General features: G+C 39.3%; 1 protein-coding gene across 2 annotated transcripts in view; it reads right to left on the bottom strand.

Moving 5' to 3' along the window:
- Positions 1-880: 880 nt before the first annotated feature.
- Fancm (FA complementation group M) overlaps positions 881-18,632 on the bottom strand; it is a 65,504-nt gene continuing 47,752 nt past the window's right edge. For both annotated transcript variants that reach the window (XM_042677945.1, XM_042677946.1), the window contains 9 exons: positions 18,199-18,290; positions 17,826-17,888; positions 13,956-14,075; positions 12,760-12,913; positions 10,315-10,421; positions 9,303-9,839; positions 3,878-4,253; positions 1,635-1,923; positions 881-1,171 (listed from right to left, as the gene is read on the bottom strand). In XM_042677945.1, the coding sequence (XP_042533879.1) occupies positions 1,033-1,171; positions 1,635-1,923; positions 3,878-4,253; positions 9,303-9,839; positions 10,315-10,421; positions 12,760-12,913; positions 13,956-14,075; positions 17,826-17,888; positions 18,199-18,290 (1,877 nt within the window). In that variant the 3' untranslated portion in view covers positions 881-1,032. The remainder of the gene's footprint in view (positions 1,172-1,634; positions 1,924-3,877; positions 4,254-9,302; positions 9,840-10,314; positions 10,422-12,759; positions 12,914-13,955; positions 14,076-17,825; positions 17,889-18,198; positions 18,291-18,632) is intronic.

Genomic DNA, 18,632 nt, shown 5'->3' with positions numbered 1-18,632 from the left:
TGTTTTAGAAGTTTAGAAAGTCTCATAGCAATTTTGAAATCCCATGGATTTGACCCAAACCATCGCTTCCTATATCCTATCAGAACAACTTCAGTGTCCTTCCTGTTCCTGTATGCCACCAACCAGTACAGGGCATTGTGAAGTTGTAGAGGGACTGTATTTTAACAGCAACATTCTTAGAGCACCATCAGAAAGTCTTACCCTCTCCTCCATACCCTCTTCCCCCTGCCAGTAAAGATAAAGACTAAGTGACGAACATTAAGCAGGTGGCAGCACACTGGAGCCACTAAGAAATGTCTCTCTCTGCTTTCTCAAAAAACTCAGCATCATGCTCACTGTAAAGGAGAAATGCTGTTAAAATAAAATTATCCACTCGCTACAGCCAAACAGATACTGAGACTGAGTGAATTTCTTTCTGATTTTGACAGAATTTTTGGATAGCAGGTAAGAGATCAGCTGCATTTAGAAGAATTGAGTATATAATCTCAGAGGAGAGTATTTAGAAATACAACATATCTTTTCTGTGTTTACCTTCATTAGTACAGTGGAAAAAGAGAACTGTATGTAGTCCCACCCAGAGCTCTGGGTCTAAATTTGAATAAATCACTTTTGTCACAAGAAGGAAAGGGGAAATTTACATTAGATGAGTTCTGAGTTATTGCCAGGTCTAAGGGGAAGCTGTGACTGATTCACTGCCCAACAGTGTATCAGGAGAAAGGACAGAGGACAGGAAAGGGTGGCAGCAGTCAGGGACACTATTATGCCTGACCATTTTTTACTTTACCTTCAATAGTACTCTTAACTGAACCTTGATTTATTCAATTAAAAGATTAGTTAAGTAATCTAGGCAAAATGATTCAACATCAGATGTTTCCTTTAAAGTAATTTATATAAATAAAAATACACAGTATTAACATTTTACGTGATAAACTCTTATTTACATATTTTAGTCCAATACAGACCACAAGTGATGACTGTAGTGCATTTAGTATTATGGAAAATTCTCTGATAATCACATCTTGAGCAGTCTGATCACAGGTCAGATTTCAGTCTATCTTGGTTAAGATCTTTTGGTAACATTTGTATGTCAAATTCATAGTGAATATATCTATAGATCTCCTCGGCTTTTTGATGAGTTACTTGTGCATACATGGAGATTTCTTGGGGCGAGCTGAAAAGTAAATTAGACAAAGAAAAACACAGTTTTTATGAAACTGAATATTCTTACCCTACCGAAGGAATACCACTTAATAGCTTTTAAGAAAATCCTGTCTTCCCAAGCATTGTAAATGGAGTTGGTTTGTCTTTAGTATTAATTTCAGTAAGGTCCAAATGCTTTCCTTTAAGATCTTATGCAATAACAATGATTTCAACCTCTGCAATGGATTAAATATTCCCCCCAAATCTTGTAACTCCAATAAATGTGATGGTGTTACGCAGTTCTAGAGCAGTTCAAAGCCTTGCCCTTGCTAGGCAGGTATTTTACCACTTGAACCGTATCTCCAGCCCCATGCAACAAATCTTTAGTTAATTACAGCCATTATACCTCAATTTAAAAAAAACTGAAACTTTATGAGAGGCATATAAGGATCATTTTAAGATATAATAATCATTTTAAGATAAAATAGACATACCTGTTGGCCATCTTTTTCACAGATGAAAATTGGTGGCACATATTTAATGCAGTTATGTAACTTATGTTGGGAATACTTAAATAAAACTGAAGTGCATCGCGTGTTTTAGTATTCACTGCTGGAACATGAATGCCAACGTTCTTTCTGTGTTCCACTGAAGAAAGTTCCTTTAGCAAATGTGCAGTTTCTTCTTGTCCACAACTGAAAAGAATTCGGATTCCTGCACCAACTAAAGCCGTTAGCAGACTGTCATAGCTCTTTGTTCTTCTAAACATCCTTGATGTGTCTCCTAAGCATTTTATAGTTAGGGAAGCGAAAATTTTAAAACATGAAGTAGTAATTCAAATACTCTAGACTATCAGAACTCTAGTTTCTATAGTACCTCAGTTAACTAGTGCCACATTGTATGAATAAGAAACCTTACAGCTAGATTTGTTTTTGTGTTGGTCATAGGGCTTGAACTCTGGGCTTAGGCACTATTCCTACACTCTTCAGCTCAAGGCAAGTGCTCTACCGCTTGAGCCACAGCACCACTTCTGGTTTTCTGGTGGTTAATTGGAGAGAAGAGTCTCATGGAGGAGTTTCCTGCCTGCACTGGCTTTGAACCATGATCCTCAGATAGCCTCCTCAGTGGCTCACGTGAGCCACTGGTGGCCAGCTCCTTACAGCTAGTTTTAAAGTGACTATCAAACGTGAGAAAATAGGAAGAACTACCTTTTAGGGGTCTTGAACTGAGACCAACACAGAGTAAACATGGACAGTTTAAAGCTTGAGGTTTCGTTTCTGAAGAGCAAGAATATGTTAATTCATTTAATTTTTCATGCTAGCACTGATGAAAAGCTCATTTTAAGTACTGTTTAAATGATCTTATGTAATCCAAAGACTAAGTGAATAAAGAGTCTGCGTGCCCATTTTAATGTCATCATCTCGTTAGTTTACTTACCTAACTAACTTCCCTGTGTATGTTCTTTTCCATATTCCACTTACATCTCTTTTCTGGCAATCCTTAATACAACTACTCCACAAAAATATTTTTCCACAACTTCTACTCTATTACTCTCTGTTCTAAACAATGTCCTTTTGCTCTCACTCCTCAAATCAAATCACAAGAATAAGAAACCATGTATACCTGTACCTAGCCCTTGGCTGAGACAGGAGGAAAGGGAGTGCCAAATTTGAGATACAAAAACACAAAAAAAGGAGAACAAAAATTTTTTGGAAGCATAGCAAAGTACATATGGAAAATGCTAATGCTGAAACAAAAGCATGTTGAAGAATAGTATCTTTCATCCAATTTTATATGAACTCATTTCATATGCAAATAAAGGAAGAGTCTGGGAGGGAAAAAAACAAAGAAAACAAACCAACCAGGTTTCTGATGCAGGGACCTGAAAATGCAGGGGCTTAACACAGTTCTTTGGATCACAAGTGACAGCATGTAAAGTTGCAGAACTTTGAAAGTAATGTTTTATATAAACTGAACTGTTTCTCTTATAATTCCTTAATTTTTCCATAGTGCCTTTTGCTTATGAGGCAAGTACCTGAATACTTTATACTCTGGTCACCCAGGAGTGATTTGTCAAAGTCACAAATCGACAGCAATAGCTATAAAGACACCAGAAGTTCATTCACCATCTTGTTCCATATTTCGTGGTATTTTCATTATTTTTAGGGGATCTTCAAGCAATTAAATAGTTACCAGAGAAAATTTGGGACTGCAATACTAATTCTGCATTGGTATACATGCTCAGCATTTATATGTGTGTTTTATTGTGTTCTGTGTTAACTGTGTTCTATGTTAACCTTAACTTGTTCAAACTGGAAACTTAAGTCTGCTTCTTCTCTACTCTAGAAGAAATACATAACTGCAATAAGCAATACTGTGACCGAACACAAAGAAATTGGTCAATCAAGAGTAATTCTTAACTCTGCCTACCAAAGCATGACTCCTAAACATCTCTCTCAGTCCTATGTGTTTTCCCCCTTGCTACTTTATTTAGAGGTCCGTCCTTTCTAGGTTTCCAAGAAAAGCCTTGCCATGAGTTACTTGCCTTCAGTTCACATCCCAATTTTCAGAAGCCTCATTTAGTTACCATGACTGATGAAATGCATAATGATTTTAACATGTAAAATAACAATCATGAGTGAAATTTTTATATTTTCCGAGTTTTCCATTTCCTGACAGAATGAACTAAACAATACTTTCTTTACAGTCTTAAAAAAAGACATTGGAAAATACACACCTGCTTTTTCTCTGTCTTTTTCTACAATCACACATATTCTTTCAAACATGCTGTGCAAGTGCTGGATCTGCTTGACGAGCTTGTTCTTATTGGCAGTATTTAACATCTCAGATTGCGACATCCTTTCTACCACCATGCGGCTACTCACAATGTAATCACAGCCATTCAGAGGACAAACCTCTACTTGTAACCCATGAATTGCTCTTAAGGAAGAAATTACTTCTAAACCAGAAGTGATTTCACGACTATTTACAAGAATACAGGTCCTTTTTCCTTCCACTGGAGGTCTAAGGGAAGGAAGCGTGTCAGCCACAGGTGGTCTTGAGTTAAAGGAGAATTCCTGGGAAGTGCAAGGGTCCTCCAGAGCACTTTCAACCTGAAAGAATGGAAAACACTGTTCACAATCTGCGTAAGTATGTATTAAGGCCATAAGCTCCACCCAGCTGATGTCATCTTCCTCCCTGATAATTTGGTTTTTCCTCTTTAACATGTGACTGCAGGCACAGAACCATGCCACACTCTTATGGCTCCAAAAATACTGTAACGCTATACGGATTTAGCCACAAAAGCCAAGAGCTGAAAGATGCAATAAGAGCCTTAAAATGATCAGAAAACAAGTTTTCAAAAGGAAAAATTGTTGCTGGAAAAAAAAAAATGAATGGTTAAAATAACAATCTTCAAGCAGATTGATTTCCCCTGGAAGAATAAGGCTATGAAGCCAAGACATTATTAAAAAGTAACAGGGCTGGGAAGGTGGCTCAGTGGTAGAGCATTTGCTTTGCATGCTTGAGGCCCTGGGTTCAATTCCCAGCACCACATAAGCAAAAAGAAAAAAGCCGGAAGTGGCGCTGTGGCTCTGGGCACCCAGGCCCAGAGTTCAAGCCCCATGACCGACCAAAAAAAAAAATAATAATAATAATATTTTTTTAAATGTTGGAGAATGCTAGTAAGCAAACTTACTATTTTAAAACTGATAAAGTAAGCTGGGCACTGGTGGCTCATGCCTATAATCCTACCTACTCTGGAGGCTGAGATCTGAGGATCATGGTTCAAAGCCAGCCTGGACAGGAAAGTCCATGAGACTCTATCTCCAATTAATCACTAGAAAACTGGAAGTGGTGCTGTGGCTCAAGTGATAGAGTGCTCGCTTTGAGCTGAAGAGCTGAGGGACTGCGTCCAGGCCCAGAGTTCAAGCCCCACAACCAATTTAAAAAAAAAGAAAGAAAGACAGGATGTAATTAAACCTGTCTTTCCAATATAATATAAAAACCCACTACTACTGGGTAATTAAGTGGTAGATGAAAGAAAAGAGAAGTCTCAAATTCTAAAATTATCTGTAAAAGATGGGATATAACTAAATTTTTACTGAGTTCAACTTCAGTGCTGCCATTTAAAAAAGCAAAGCTAAAAGCACCAAGTGAGAATCACATGTATTTCTATACATTCGCAATGAATAATCCAGCAAGAAAATAAAGTAATCCTATATATAATGGCACAGAAAAGAATACAGTATTTACAAATAAATTTAACAAAGGAGGAGCAAAACTTGTGTGCTACAAACTATAAAGTATTGGTGAAAGAAATTAAAGTCCGAAAGAAATAGCCCATTATCATGGACTGGAAGCCTTAATATTGTAACCAATATAGTAACCAAATGACCTACAAAATCAATGAAGTCCCTTTCAAAATTCCAAAATCTATTTTTGGTGGAAATAGAAAAACACACTAATTTCATTCAGCATTTCAGGGGATCTCAAATACCCAAATCAATCTCAAAAAAAAAAAAAAAACGGGGCTGGGAAGGTGGCTCAATGGTAGAGCACTTGCCTTGCATGCCTGAGGCCCTGGGTTCGATTCCTCAGCACCACATAAGCAAAAAGAAAAAAGCCGCAAGTGGCGCTGTGGCTCAAGTGGTAGAGCGCTAGCCTTGAGCTGAAGAGCTGAGGGATAGCGCCCAGGCCCAGAGTTCAGGCCACACGACCAAAACAAAACAAAACAAAAAACTGGAAGTCCATTTCAAAACATTAAAAAACAAATCACTATAGTAATTACAAAGCAATGAAATCACTACAGTATAAGAACAGACAGATGAGCTAATATAATTGATAGTCTTTCGTATTCAGTTGATTTTACTCAATATCATTGAGTAGGAAAGCAAGTCTCTGGAACAGAAGGTGCTGGGGAAACTAGGTAGCCAAGTGTTTCTTGATTTTTAAATGAAGAGGAAGGATAGGGTGGTATATACCAAACTTGACAGTACATGGAGAATAGGAGAACTGCAATTTGAGGACAACATCAGGAGAAAGAATGTCCTTGAGCCTCTTCCTCAAAAACTAGACAAGAGCCAAGTGGTAGTGGTCCACACCTGAAATTCTAGCTACTTATGAGACGGAGATCTAAGTGTCACAGTTCAAAGCCAGCCTGAACAGGAAAGTACACAAGATTCTTATCTCCAGTTAACCAGTAAAAAGCTAGAAGTGGAGCTGTGTGTGGCTCAACTGCTAGCCAAGTATGATGATAATCCCTGCTACTAGGAAGGTGTGGGGGTAGGAGAAATGCTCTCCAGTGCTGGCTCCAGGCAAAATCAAAAGGCCCTATCTGAAAAATAACAAATGAAAAGGACTGGAAGCATGGCTCAAGTGGACAGAGTTCTTGTGCTGGAAATTCAAGAACTGAATGCCCTGAATTTAAACTTCAGTACTGCCGAAAAGAAAGGGGAGGGGGAGCTGGAGAGGAAGAGAGAGAAAAATGGGCCAACATAGTGGTGTACACATGCAATCCCAGGCGCTGGGGAGGTGGAAGTAGGAAGATTGGTCAAGGCAAAAGCATAAGACCCTATCTGAAAGGTAAACTAAAAAAGCACTCAGGTGCAGCGCAACTGATAGAACACTTGCATGAGTTAACCCTTAGATTAATCCCTACTAGAGCAAAACATAAACATATAACGATTAATGCAAAAATGATCAGAGACCTAGTTTAAGGAACTAAACCTATAGAACTCTCAACCAGGTACCAGAGGCAAATCTTCAGGACTCTGGATTTGGCAGTGGGTTATTTCTCCAGGCTTTGTGTCCCTCCCTCAGCAGAAAATGGCTTTTGTTCCTTGTTCCTTGCAGGTCTGGTGGGAGGGAACACAGGAATGCAAGGCAAGTAATGTTTGCTATTGTCTTCTCAGCCTCAGTCTTAGGTCCTGTGTCCCTAGGTCTCAACAGAAAAACTTCCCAGTATCTTCCCCTTCCACCTAAAGTTTGGAGATCTGCCAGGCCCAGTGTTTTTCTGTTGCTCCTCTCGGGAATAGAGATTTTTTTTTCACTTGCAAAGGCTGTTAGCTTTTGTTATAAGTAACAAGGAAAGAAAAGGAAGGAGAGAGGGAAAAAAGGAGAGAAGGAAAGGACAGAGAGAGGGAGGGGGGAGTGAGGGAGGAAGGGAGGGAGGAAGGAAGAGAGGGAAGGAGAGAGGTTAAGATTATTTGGCTTTGTATTATTAATGTAAGGCTGCTCCTTCCAGCTAAACAAAGATGGATACCCTAGCTATTGAGAAACAATACTTTACATATACTCAAGCTAGGCACAGTGTTGCATACCTGTATTACTAGCATACTTCTTTTTTAATGTACTAGGAATAATTCAAAATAATTCAAACCTCAGGCATGCAAGGCAAGTGTTCTTTCAGTGAGTGAAATTCCCAGCCTATGATAAAGTTCTAAAAACAAAAATGTTTTTAGTGCTTTTTTTAGTAATGGGGTAACATGGGGAAAAGGTAAAACTGGACCCTTCATAAACAACCCAGATATGGCCCCCAAACTCCCTTCCCCAATAGAAGAATTACATACTTGAAGCCTTTTGGGAAAAGAAAAGATATGAGAACTAGTTATCACCGCATAATTTCTATGCACTTCACTTTATAGAAGACCCTATTTTCCTATATTTTCATGAAATTATCAAATTTCTTTATATGATATTTAAAAAACTAATACATTTAAAAGTGAAACCTTAAGCAACCTATAAACTCTGTATATTGTAGTTTTGTTAAAATTGTTCGTTTTTTTATAATTTTTCTTTGGTCTAGGTATTTAATGGAGAACATCATGAAAGAATACTATGCTTCCAGCCACTGGTTGTTCATGGCTGTAACTACTCAGAAGGCTAAGACTGCCGAGTGCTGGTGGCTCACGCCTGTAATCCTAGCTACTGAGGAGGCTGAGATCTGAGGATCATGGTTCAAAAGCCAGCCCAGGCAAAAAAGTCCGTGAGACTCTTATCTCCAATTAACCACCAGAAAACCAGAAGTGGCGCTGTGCTCAAGCGGTAGAGCGCTCGTCTTGAGCTGAAGAGCACAGGGACCGCCCAAGCCCAGAGTTGAAGCCCCATGACCGACCAAAACAAAAAACAAAAAAAAAGAGGGAAAAAAAAAAAAGAAGGCTAAGATCTTAGGATCACAGTTCAAAGCCAGCCCAGACAGAAAAGTTCATGAGACCTTTTTTTTTTTTTTGTCGGTCATAAGACTCGAACTCTGGGCCTGGGTGCTCTCCTTCAACTCTTCAGCTAAAGGCAAGCACTCTACCACTTGAGCCACAGTGCCACTTCCGGTTTTCTGGTGGTTAATTGGAGATAAGTCTCATGGACTTTTCTGCCTAGGCTGGCTTTGAATGGTGATCCTCAGATCTTAGCTTCCTGAGCAGCTAGGATTACAGGTGTGAGCCACCACTACCGGCTTCCTGAGGCCTTTTTTGTAAGCTGTCAGGCTTGAACGCAGGGCCTGGGTGCTATCCCTGAGCTTTTTCCGCTCTGCTACTTTGAGCCCCAGCTCCACTTCTGGTTTTCTGGTGGTTAACTGGAGATAAGAGTCTCACAGACTTTCCTTCCTCAGGCTGGCTTCAAACTGTGATCCTCAGCCTCCTGAGTAGCTAGGATTACAGGTGTGAGCCACCAACATCTAGCCCTATGAAACTCCTATCTCCAATAATTACTCAGAAAAAGCTGGAAGTGGCTCATATGGTAGTGTGTTAGCCTTGAGCAAAAGCAGCTCAGGGACAATGTCCAGGCCCTCAGTTCAGGCCTCAAGACTGGCCAGAAAAGAACACATTATGAGCCAGGCACTTGTGGGTCATGCCTGTAATCCAAACTACTTAGGAGGCTGAGATCTGAAGACCATGATTAAAAGCAAGGCTACACAAAAAAGCCCATGAGACTCTTATCTCTAACCAGCAAAAAATAGCTGGAATGGAGCTATGACTCAAATGGGAGAGTGCTATCCTTGAACAAAAATGCTCAGAGACAAGTACCCAGGCCCTGAGTTCAAGCCCCACAACTGACAACCTCCCCACCCCCCTCCCACAAACACACAAAAATGCAAAGCCAAAAAGATCCAACATAAACCTTTTTGACACACACACAATGGCTTTTTTCTTTAGTCTGAGCCATACCTTTAACCCAGCTGGGCATTGTCCATCTTCTTTCTGTGACTCAAGAGCAGGGCCAGGTGATGACATAGGTTTGATTTTACTATGTCTCTGTGGCTTGAATCCTAATTCCTCAGAACTTGTGTCCTTCAAATTAGGAAGCATCTTTTGTCTTGGCTTTGGTGATAGCTTTCCTACTGCATTAGAAAGGCCCCTGGGCAGTGATGGAGGCCCACAAGGCACCACATCCAAATCATCACTACCCAAGTGAACATGGAGCACAGTGCGGGAGCCCTCTTCATTCTTTTCCTCCTCACTTGAATCATCTGGAAAAACAATTCTCGATAACTTCTTTTTGGAACGTGTACGGTTTTCTTTGTTCATCTGCTTCAGCATTAGTGCACGTCGGGTTTTATATTTTTTATTCCCTTCTGCAAAACTATCTTCCTTTATTAGGCTAAAATCAACACAAACTTCTTCGCCACTTGATTGGCTTTTGGAGGACTCTACTTCAGCGACACAGAAACTGTCTTCTAAATAAGATTCGTCTTGTTCAGGAATCTAAGGAAAAAACACATAAAATATTTTAAACTTCTTATGAATCTGTGTGTATTTACATATTCTAGGGAAGAAGGGAAGGGGAAGGGAGGGGGATGGGAGGGAAAGGGAGAGGAAGGGAGGGGAAGGGAGGGGAAGGGAGGGGAAGGGAGGGGAGGGGAAGGAAGACACAGCAACAAGATCACCAATAATTTTTACTATTAAGTATGACATTTGAGAATTAAAATTTTAATAATAGATGATGAAATTCTATTCATTTAAACAACTAGAATATTTTTATCAATGTATTCTAATTAGCTTAAAGAAAGAATAACCAAATTAGGAGAATCTTGAGAACTCATTCAGTAAATTTCCTGACTGAGCAGAAATGATCCCTAAACATCTTTAGTTACCCATTTTAGAAACAAAATGGAGGCTGCATTAACAAGAACATATTCCAACAGCACTATCAGGAAATTATCTGTATTACAGTTCATACCTGTGAGAAAATATTCATGTTGTTATGTTTCTTATGAACCATTTTGTTCTTATTGCTCATCAGTGGACTATGCAAAGATTTCATGTAAACTGCCCTCATTTCAGAATCTGTGTAAAGAATTTAAGATAAAGTAAATAACATTAGTAATAAGCAATACATTAATAATATTTAAATAACTAGTGAGTTATTTCATTTTGCCTAGTCTATAGTTACATCATTCAAACATTACAAATATTAGACACTAATACATAGTAAATGATATCATACATGATTTATTCCAAAACACACACTCAGATTATTTTGCCTCTGAAAATCAGATCTTTAGTTGGCTGACTAAAGACCATGTTTTTAAGCTCTATACATTGGAACCATGAGACTATACTAAAATAGGCTAGAGCACAATCTGGCTGCCTATGTCTCTTCCCAGTTTCTTTCTCTCTATTCCAGACTAAGGCTGCTTCAGGGCCTATGAAATGGCTATTTGTTACCTTGGGATCACCATACTTCCAAAGACTATACTGTAACCCTGCAGAAGCCAGTTCTGTCAGTAAGCATCATGGAATAAACCTTATTCTACACATCATGAGTATCCAGGATGCATTGCTGAGAGCTTTGTCCTTAAATCCTTTTCCTTCCTTAAAGTCACAGGTCATGGGAAAGCAGAATTAAAAGACAGTATCTGTGAAAAACCAGGATACTGAAGAGCCAATTCTAATATTTCTCCCATGTTATAGCCAGGCAGAGTTTCTTGTTCTGCAAGCGCTGTGTGTGTTCAGGCATTACTGATACATATTAATTTCTAAAAGCAAGTCTCCCTTCTTTGGCACATTAGTAAGTTTGACTTTTTCTTCAACTGATTTTAATAATCACATTGTATGTTACTCTTCTAGCTACTGATCAAATGCCTTACCTTCTAAATGAGGCTTGCTCCCTTATCTTAAAAAGGCAACTTGATCACCAGGCATGATAGTTCATGCCTGTAATCCCAATATTTAAGAAGCTAAGACTAATGAATTGCAAGTTTCAGGCTAATCTGGGCTACATAACTAGAGACTATTAGAAAAACAACACTCTTGGATATTTATCCAAAAGAACACAAACAAGGCTACAGTAAAACATCCAGCACAACCATGTTCATCGCAGCCCTATTCACCATAGCCAAAATATAGAATCTGCACAGATGCTCCTAAATGGACAAATGCATTAAGAAAATGTGGTATATATTATACACAATGGAATTTTACTCATCAGAATGAATATTATGCCATTAGGAATGATTTGAAAGACTGAGAAAAAATTAAATGAAGTAAAACTAGATCCAGAGAGTCAAAGGTTTCATGGTATCTCTCACTAGCAATAGATAGAATATGCCTATAAATCTATAACTAAACACACTTGGTGCTAAGCAAATGGTTACAAAAGAACTGACCAAATGGGGCTGGGAATGTGGCTTAGTGGTAGAATGCTTGTCTAATATGCATGGAAGCCCGGGGTTCAATTCCTCAGTACCACATAAACAGAAAAAGCTGGAAGTGGTGCTATGGCTCAAGCGGTAGATGGTTAGTTAGCCTTAGCAAAAGAAGCCCAGGGACAGTGCCCAGGCCTTGAATTCAGGCCCCAGGACTGGCAAAAAAAAAAAAAAAAAACTAATTGAATTACGATAGACACTATGGAGAGCACAAATAGTCTACTTTTTAGAAAGACTAAGTCAATAAAAAAGCACCAAGAAATGAGTACTCGTGGGGGAGAGGGGGCAGTTGAGGCCAAGAGAAGAGGAGTAGAATGAAGGGGAGAAGGGAGAATAATGTGGTCAAGAATTCATTGTATAGACCATAAAATTAAGATATGTAAGGGAAGGAATGTGTTAAAGGGGGATGAGATTGTTGAAGGAGATGAAAGACTGTATTCATATACTGCTTTGTTAAATGACACCTCCCTTGTACAACTACTTAAAGATTAAAAAATAAAAGTAATAAAAATGAGATAAAGTAGCAATGTGTCCATTGTCAATACCCCTGATCTCAGCTAATCCGAATCCCTGTTACACTTTTCACTTTTCTCATCCAGCAATATACTATATAATACACTGTATTATCTATTGTTTTCTTCCATTTGAACATGAGCCTTTGATCCCTTTTGCTCCTTGGCATATCTTTCTCAAGTGCTTGTATACCAGTAGGCACATAGGAGATGCTGAACACTTCTTCAGCACTGGACATTGAGCCACCTAGGTCAATCCAGAGAGACTTATTCAAATGAGCAGAAACCTGTAAACAAACAAGTCTACAATAAAGCAAGCAATTCAGAATTGAGATGAAAATGACCAAATGTCTTGTACATACCAAATAATATCCTTGAAAGCCTAGTGAAAAAAAAACATAGAAATTTTTTTTTTAATGATCACATTACAAATGATGAAAAAAATTTACTGTCATCACTTTTTACCATTTACAGCTTGTGAAAGGTGAGTGTCATCATTTAGGAAGTCAAGTATTGAGGAATCCTGCTCATTCTCTGACTCATTTTCATCTGATGAAACACAATTGGAATCTTCTTCAGAAACTTCTGCTTCATCATCTAAAAACATCCTAGCCAATCCCTGAGACACACAGGAAACATAATGACAATTAGCTTTTGCCAGGTGCCAGTGGCTCTTGCCTGTAACCTTAGTTACTCAGGAGGCTGTGAACTGAATATCAAGGTTCAATGCCAACCCAGCAGGAAAGTCCATGGGACTCTCAGTCTCCAATTAATCACCAGAAAACCAGAAATGGAGATGTGGCTCAAAGTCTTAGAATACTAGCCTTGAGTAAAAAAGCTCAGGGACAGCATCCAGGCCCTGAGTTCAATGCCCCAACCAAGAAAAACAAGAAGATTTTAATCCTAAAAGGTTGTAGAGCTCTAGCCTGGAGTAGAAAAGCCAAGAGCACCAGGCCCTGAATTCAAGAATGAACATGAGCAAAAAAAGAAAAAAACATGAAGAAAGAAAGAAGTAAATACCTGTTTAAAATTACTCCTGACAACTTGAAATGAAACAACATATGTTACTGTGTCAGGTGACTAAATATTTTTAATAGACATATCTCAACAAAGTGAGCATTGTGGTACATGGTGTAATACTAGCTACTCAGGAGACATAAAAAAATAAGAAGATGAATTGTTGTCCAAAGATAAAAATGCCAGGGGCTGGGAAGGTGGCTCAGTGGTAGAGCGCTTGCCTTGCATGCATGAGACCCTGGGTTTGACTCCTCAGCACCACATAAGCAAAAAGCAAAAAGCTGGAAGTGGCGCTGTGGCTCAAGTGGTAGAGTGCTAGCCTTGAGCTGAAGAGCTGAGGGACAGCGCCCAGGCCCAGAGTTCAGGCCCCACGACCAGACCCACCCACCCCACCCCCCAAAAAAAGACAAAAAAATGCCAGACCCGATATAAAAATAACCTAAAAGCAAAAATAGCTAGACGGGTGGCTCAAGTGGTAGATAACTACCTAGTAATATAAAGCCTTGAGTTCAAAATTTCAGCACTGCCCTCCACCAAATCTAACAAAAATTAGAAAGGTGTGTGTGTGATTGTGTGTGTGTGTGTGTGTGTAAGTGTGTGTGTGTGTGTGTGTGTGTGTGTGTGTGTATACAAATAATAATTACCTTTACGTGACTCTGTCTCTTTTGGCCTTTGATTCCTTTTCTGGCATCCCTGTTACATTTGAAGTCTTCTAATTGTGATCTGTGGAAATTCTCACTCTCATTACTAGATGATAATTCTGGCTATAAAAATTCAACAAAATTCTTGCATAAGAAAAAAGTAAGTGTTAATTTCTCAAAAGTTATTGCTTTTCTTTTTTCTTTGAAAGTATTTGGCCCAATATTCTGGTAGAAAAATAAAATTGCTCTTAACTCAGTCATTTTACAAAGATATAATACTTATCAATTTTAAAACCAATAATTTAGATAATATTGAAAGGCCCAATTAGGTAATAATGTAAGCAATAACATTGACTTTGCCATTAAATCAAGTGTATTTGATAAAAACTTGTACTTTAGCAATTTTTACTCTCGAAGATGCTCAAGAGTTTTAGATAAAATAATCAAGGCTATCCAAACATACAGAAAACTTTTACTCAATGGCAGCGATGGGAGGGAGGGAACAAGTGGGAAAGAGGGAACAGTTGATGCTATGCAAAACAAAAGAAATGTACATGTCACCCAATGTGGAAGAAATAACTGTATCGCAAAGCTCATAGCACTCATCAATGTTATAGACCATGATAGACAATTTGCCCCACAAAAGTTAGAATGTGAGCCGGGCGCTGGTGGCTCACGCCTGTAATCCTAGCTACTCAGGAGGCTGAGATCTGAGGATCGCGGTTCAAAGCCAGCCCGGGCAGGAGAGACCGTGAGACTCCTATCTCTAATAAACCACCAGAAAACCAGAAGTGGCGCTGTAGCTCAAATGGTAGAGCGCTCGCCTTGAGCTGAAGAGCTGAGGGACAGCGCCCAGGCCCAGAGTTCAGGCCCCACGACTGACAAAAAAAAAAAAAAAAAAAAGAAAGTTAGAATGTGTTTGTGACTTTAACTGAGCATCACTATCCCACAATGCTGTGAAATTTGGGAAATTATGTAACCACTTAATCACAATAAAAAAATTTGAAAAAACAAAAAAAGAAAACTTTTGAAACCAAGAACTCAGTGAAATAATCACAGATTTTAACTATGAGATCTGCCATCACTTCTCGTACAGAATAAGTCGAGAACAAGAAGTTTATCAAAATAGTGTCAATTAACAGAAATAATTTGACTTTAAAACAGATGGCATCAGCATAAACAATATTGTCATTCACTTCTGATATCAGTGAGGCATCTTAGTTAAGATAGCAAGTTAAAGCAATTTTGCTAGCCAAGTTTTATAGGAGTAAATACGATGGAATGGTTGTACCAGGTGCTGGTGCCTCATATCTGGAATCTTAGCTATTTGGGAGGCTGAGATTGGGAGGATTGAGGTTCAAGCCAGGCAACACAGAAAAAATTTTGAGATCCTTCCCAACCCACAGCTGGGTGCAGCAGTATGTGTCTTTTATCTCAAGCTGCATATGCAGGAGGCTCAGATTGTGGATTGAGGCAAGGACAGGAAGAAAAGTTCTTGAGACTGATTACAAAGGGAAGATGGAGAGTATCTATAATCCCAGCTACTACAGGAAGCCAAAAGTAGGCAGATCAGAGCCCAGTTACATTCTTGGGTGGGAAGTGAGTTCCAATTCTAAAAGAAGCTAATGAGGGCTGGGAATGTGGCTTAGTGGTAGAATGCTTGCCTTGCATGAATAAAGCCCTGGATTCGATTCCTCAGTACCACATAAACAGAAAAAGCCAGCTGTGGGCTGTGGCTCAAGTGGTAAAGTGCCAGCCTTGAGCCAAAAGCAGCTCAGGGACAGTGCCCAGGCAATGAGTCCAAGCCCCAGGACTGGCATAAAAAAAAAAAAAAAAAAAGGAGCGCATGAAACACAGAGGCGGTACTGTGGCTCCACGGTAGAGTGCTTGGCAGCCTAGGAAGCTCAAGGTCCTGAGTTCAAACCCCCAGTACTGACCCTCCCCATCCCCACCAAACAAAGAAAGGGAAAAAAAATATGGATTATTTGTGTTATGAATTAATATTTCCCAAACATCCTAGATTGAGAATTAGAGAATTAAAATACACAATGATATGTGATAGGCAGGGAGAAAGGAAAGTAAGAATAACACAAAGAAGCCAGGGAACAAGGGCAGGATCATACCCAGGTACATTTTTTTCAAATATCCGGCTCTGTCATTGTCTGTAATAATGGTTGACTAAGGGTGAGACTACTTGATACAGTGACTCCAACACTTTCCAACTCTAATGGTTAGCCAGAGGCCTCATTTACAGCTCATTATAGTTGGAGTTTCACGTTCAAACCTTCAAATTAGCACCTTAGCTCTGAGAACACATTATTATGTAAAACAGTCTCTGTTCCCTGCCCTCAGTTTCCTGCAAAACTCTACGATTACTTATATAGGTTTGGCATAACCACTAAATCCTACATACAAAACTGCCAAAGAAGCAGGTGCTGGCGGCTCACACCTGTAATCCTAGCTACTCAGGAGGCTGAGATGTGAGGATCGTGGTTCAAAGCTAGCCTGGACAGGAAAGTCCATGAGACTCTTATCTCCAATTAACCACCAGAAAACTGCAAGTGGTGCTGTGGCTCAAGTGGTAGAGTGCTTGCCTTGAGCTGAAGAGCTGAGGGACAGCACCCAGGCCCAGAGTTCAAGTCCCACAACCAATCAAAAAATAAAATAAAATAAAATAAAAGACTGCCAAAGACTCAGAGCTCAATATATCTGACTGCTTGGTCAAGTTGCCTACCCTCCATTGTTTCTAGGGATATACTACCACTTTCAATCAATTCTGTCTTCATAAGATCTAGCTTTTTGAATTGGATGCTGTAATCCTTCCTGTTCAGGAAGTTGAAACCTGAGAATCACAGATCAAAGCCAGCCTCAGCAGAAAGACTTATCTCCAACTAACCACCCAAGAGGTGGAAGTGGAAGCTGCAGCTCAAATGGTAGATCATTAGCCTTGAGAGAAAACAAAAAACAAAAAACTCAGCCAGCCTGAGTTCAAGCCCTGGGACTAATTTAAAAAAAAATCTAGCTTTTGCATCAATAAATCTGCTTCTTCAAGGCTTCCCTGTGTCTATGCCTGAATTCTTTCTTGAGGTACAAAAACTTGCCATCGCCTGCTCTGCCAACCAGAAGTTAAAAAGTCTCAAAATTTAGCTATCACTGCTGAGCGGATGACAAATGCAAATCATCAGCCTGAAGAACTGCCAAGCTACCCAGATTCATATAGTCACCAATGTGTCTAACTCTGACACTCCCACAAGGTCCACAAACCCAAACATGTCCAACAAGAAACTTATACCCTTTCTTGTCTTCTTAAATTTGTGGTATACTTAATAAAAAGCCCAAGTCCTAAGTCATTATGGACTTTTTCCTTTTCTTCTTCCAAACTCTTTCAATAATCAAGAAGACTAAAGACTTCTAAAGACAGACCCAGACTTTTCTGTGATTTTACTTCCTGGAACTGTTGTCTTTTCAACAATATAGAGATGCTGTTTCCTACCTTTGGGGCCTTCCTGAAGCAGTTCATTTTGCAGACAATACTTTCCCTTATGTCATCTGCTGCTTAGCTGTGGCATGCGCTTCAGGATTTAACTAAGAGATTTCCTTCAAAAGCAAACCAGAACTTCAAGACCTAAGCTAAGCGCCTAAACAGAGTATAATATTATTTCGTTTTTATGATTATCATTACCATGCTTAGAAAAGTTTAAAGTGCACGGATCTCTGATAAGTACCAGAAGGGACAAATTTTAGCCACTTAGGATATAGTATCCATTTTTCTGCTATTCATATACCTTTAAGACCAAATATGTCCAAATTTTTCCATATACAATTTTTTATTCTACAAGAATTTAGATTATACATTGTCTGTAATTTACTTACAATAAGAATTCTGCGCTTTTTGACAGCATGAACAGGAGAATCAACTTCACTACTCTTCTGTTCCTAGATTAAATAAACAGATTAAGTAAATGTAACAAAGTCCTTAAGAGAAAAAAATAGCCTTTCGGGCTGGGAAGGTGGTTCAGTGGTAGAGTGCTTGCCTTGCATGCCTGAGGCCCTGGGTTCGATTCCTCAGCACCACATAAGCACAAAGAAAAAAGCCGGAAGTGGCGCTGTGGCTCAAGTGGCAGAGTGCTAGCCTTGAGCTGAAGAGCTGAGGGACAGCGCCCAGGCCCAGAGTTCAGGCCCCATGACCAGACCCAAAAAAAAAAAAAGCCTTTCATGTAATTATTGTGGTTAATGAATGACTCACCTCAGGGGACTTTAAAACATTTCCTTTTGGTTTTTTACATTTTCTTAGAGAAATCTCATCTTCACTTTCACTACTTACAAATAATTGTTCATCTGTAATTATGAAAAAAAATGAATCTGGTCAATAGACATAAGTTTAATATTTCTAGAAACCTCATTTCTGAAAAAAGGTTTGAGAGCCAGTGGCTTACCCCTATAATCCTAGCTACTCAAGAAGATGACATCAGAGGATCAAGGTTCAATGTCAGCAAGGAGAGGAAAGTCCATGAGACTCCTATTTCCAATTAACCACCAAAAAGCCAGAAGTAGAGCTGTGGCTCAAGTGATGGAACATCAGCTTTGAGAGAAAAAGTTAAGGGATAACATCCAGGCTCTGAGGTCAAGCCCCAGTACCAGAAAAAAGAAAAGAAAAAGGAAAAACTAAGCTGTTTTACA

This window comes from Dipodomys spectabilis, unplaced genomic scaffold (genome assembly GCF_019054845.1).
Source record: "Dipodomys spectabilis isolate Male_0828 unplaced genomic scaffold, ASM1905484v1 ptg000042l, whole genome shotgun sequence".
NCBI classification, from domain to species: domain Eukaryota; kingdom Metazoa; phylum Chordata; class Mammalia; order Rodentia; family Heteromyidae; genus Dipodomys; species Dipodomys spectabilis.
This window is presented reverse-complemented; position numbering and strand designations above follow the sequence as displayed.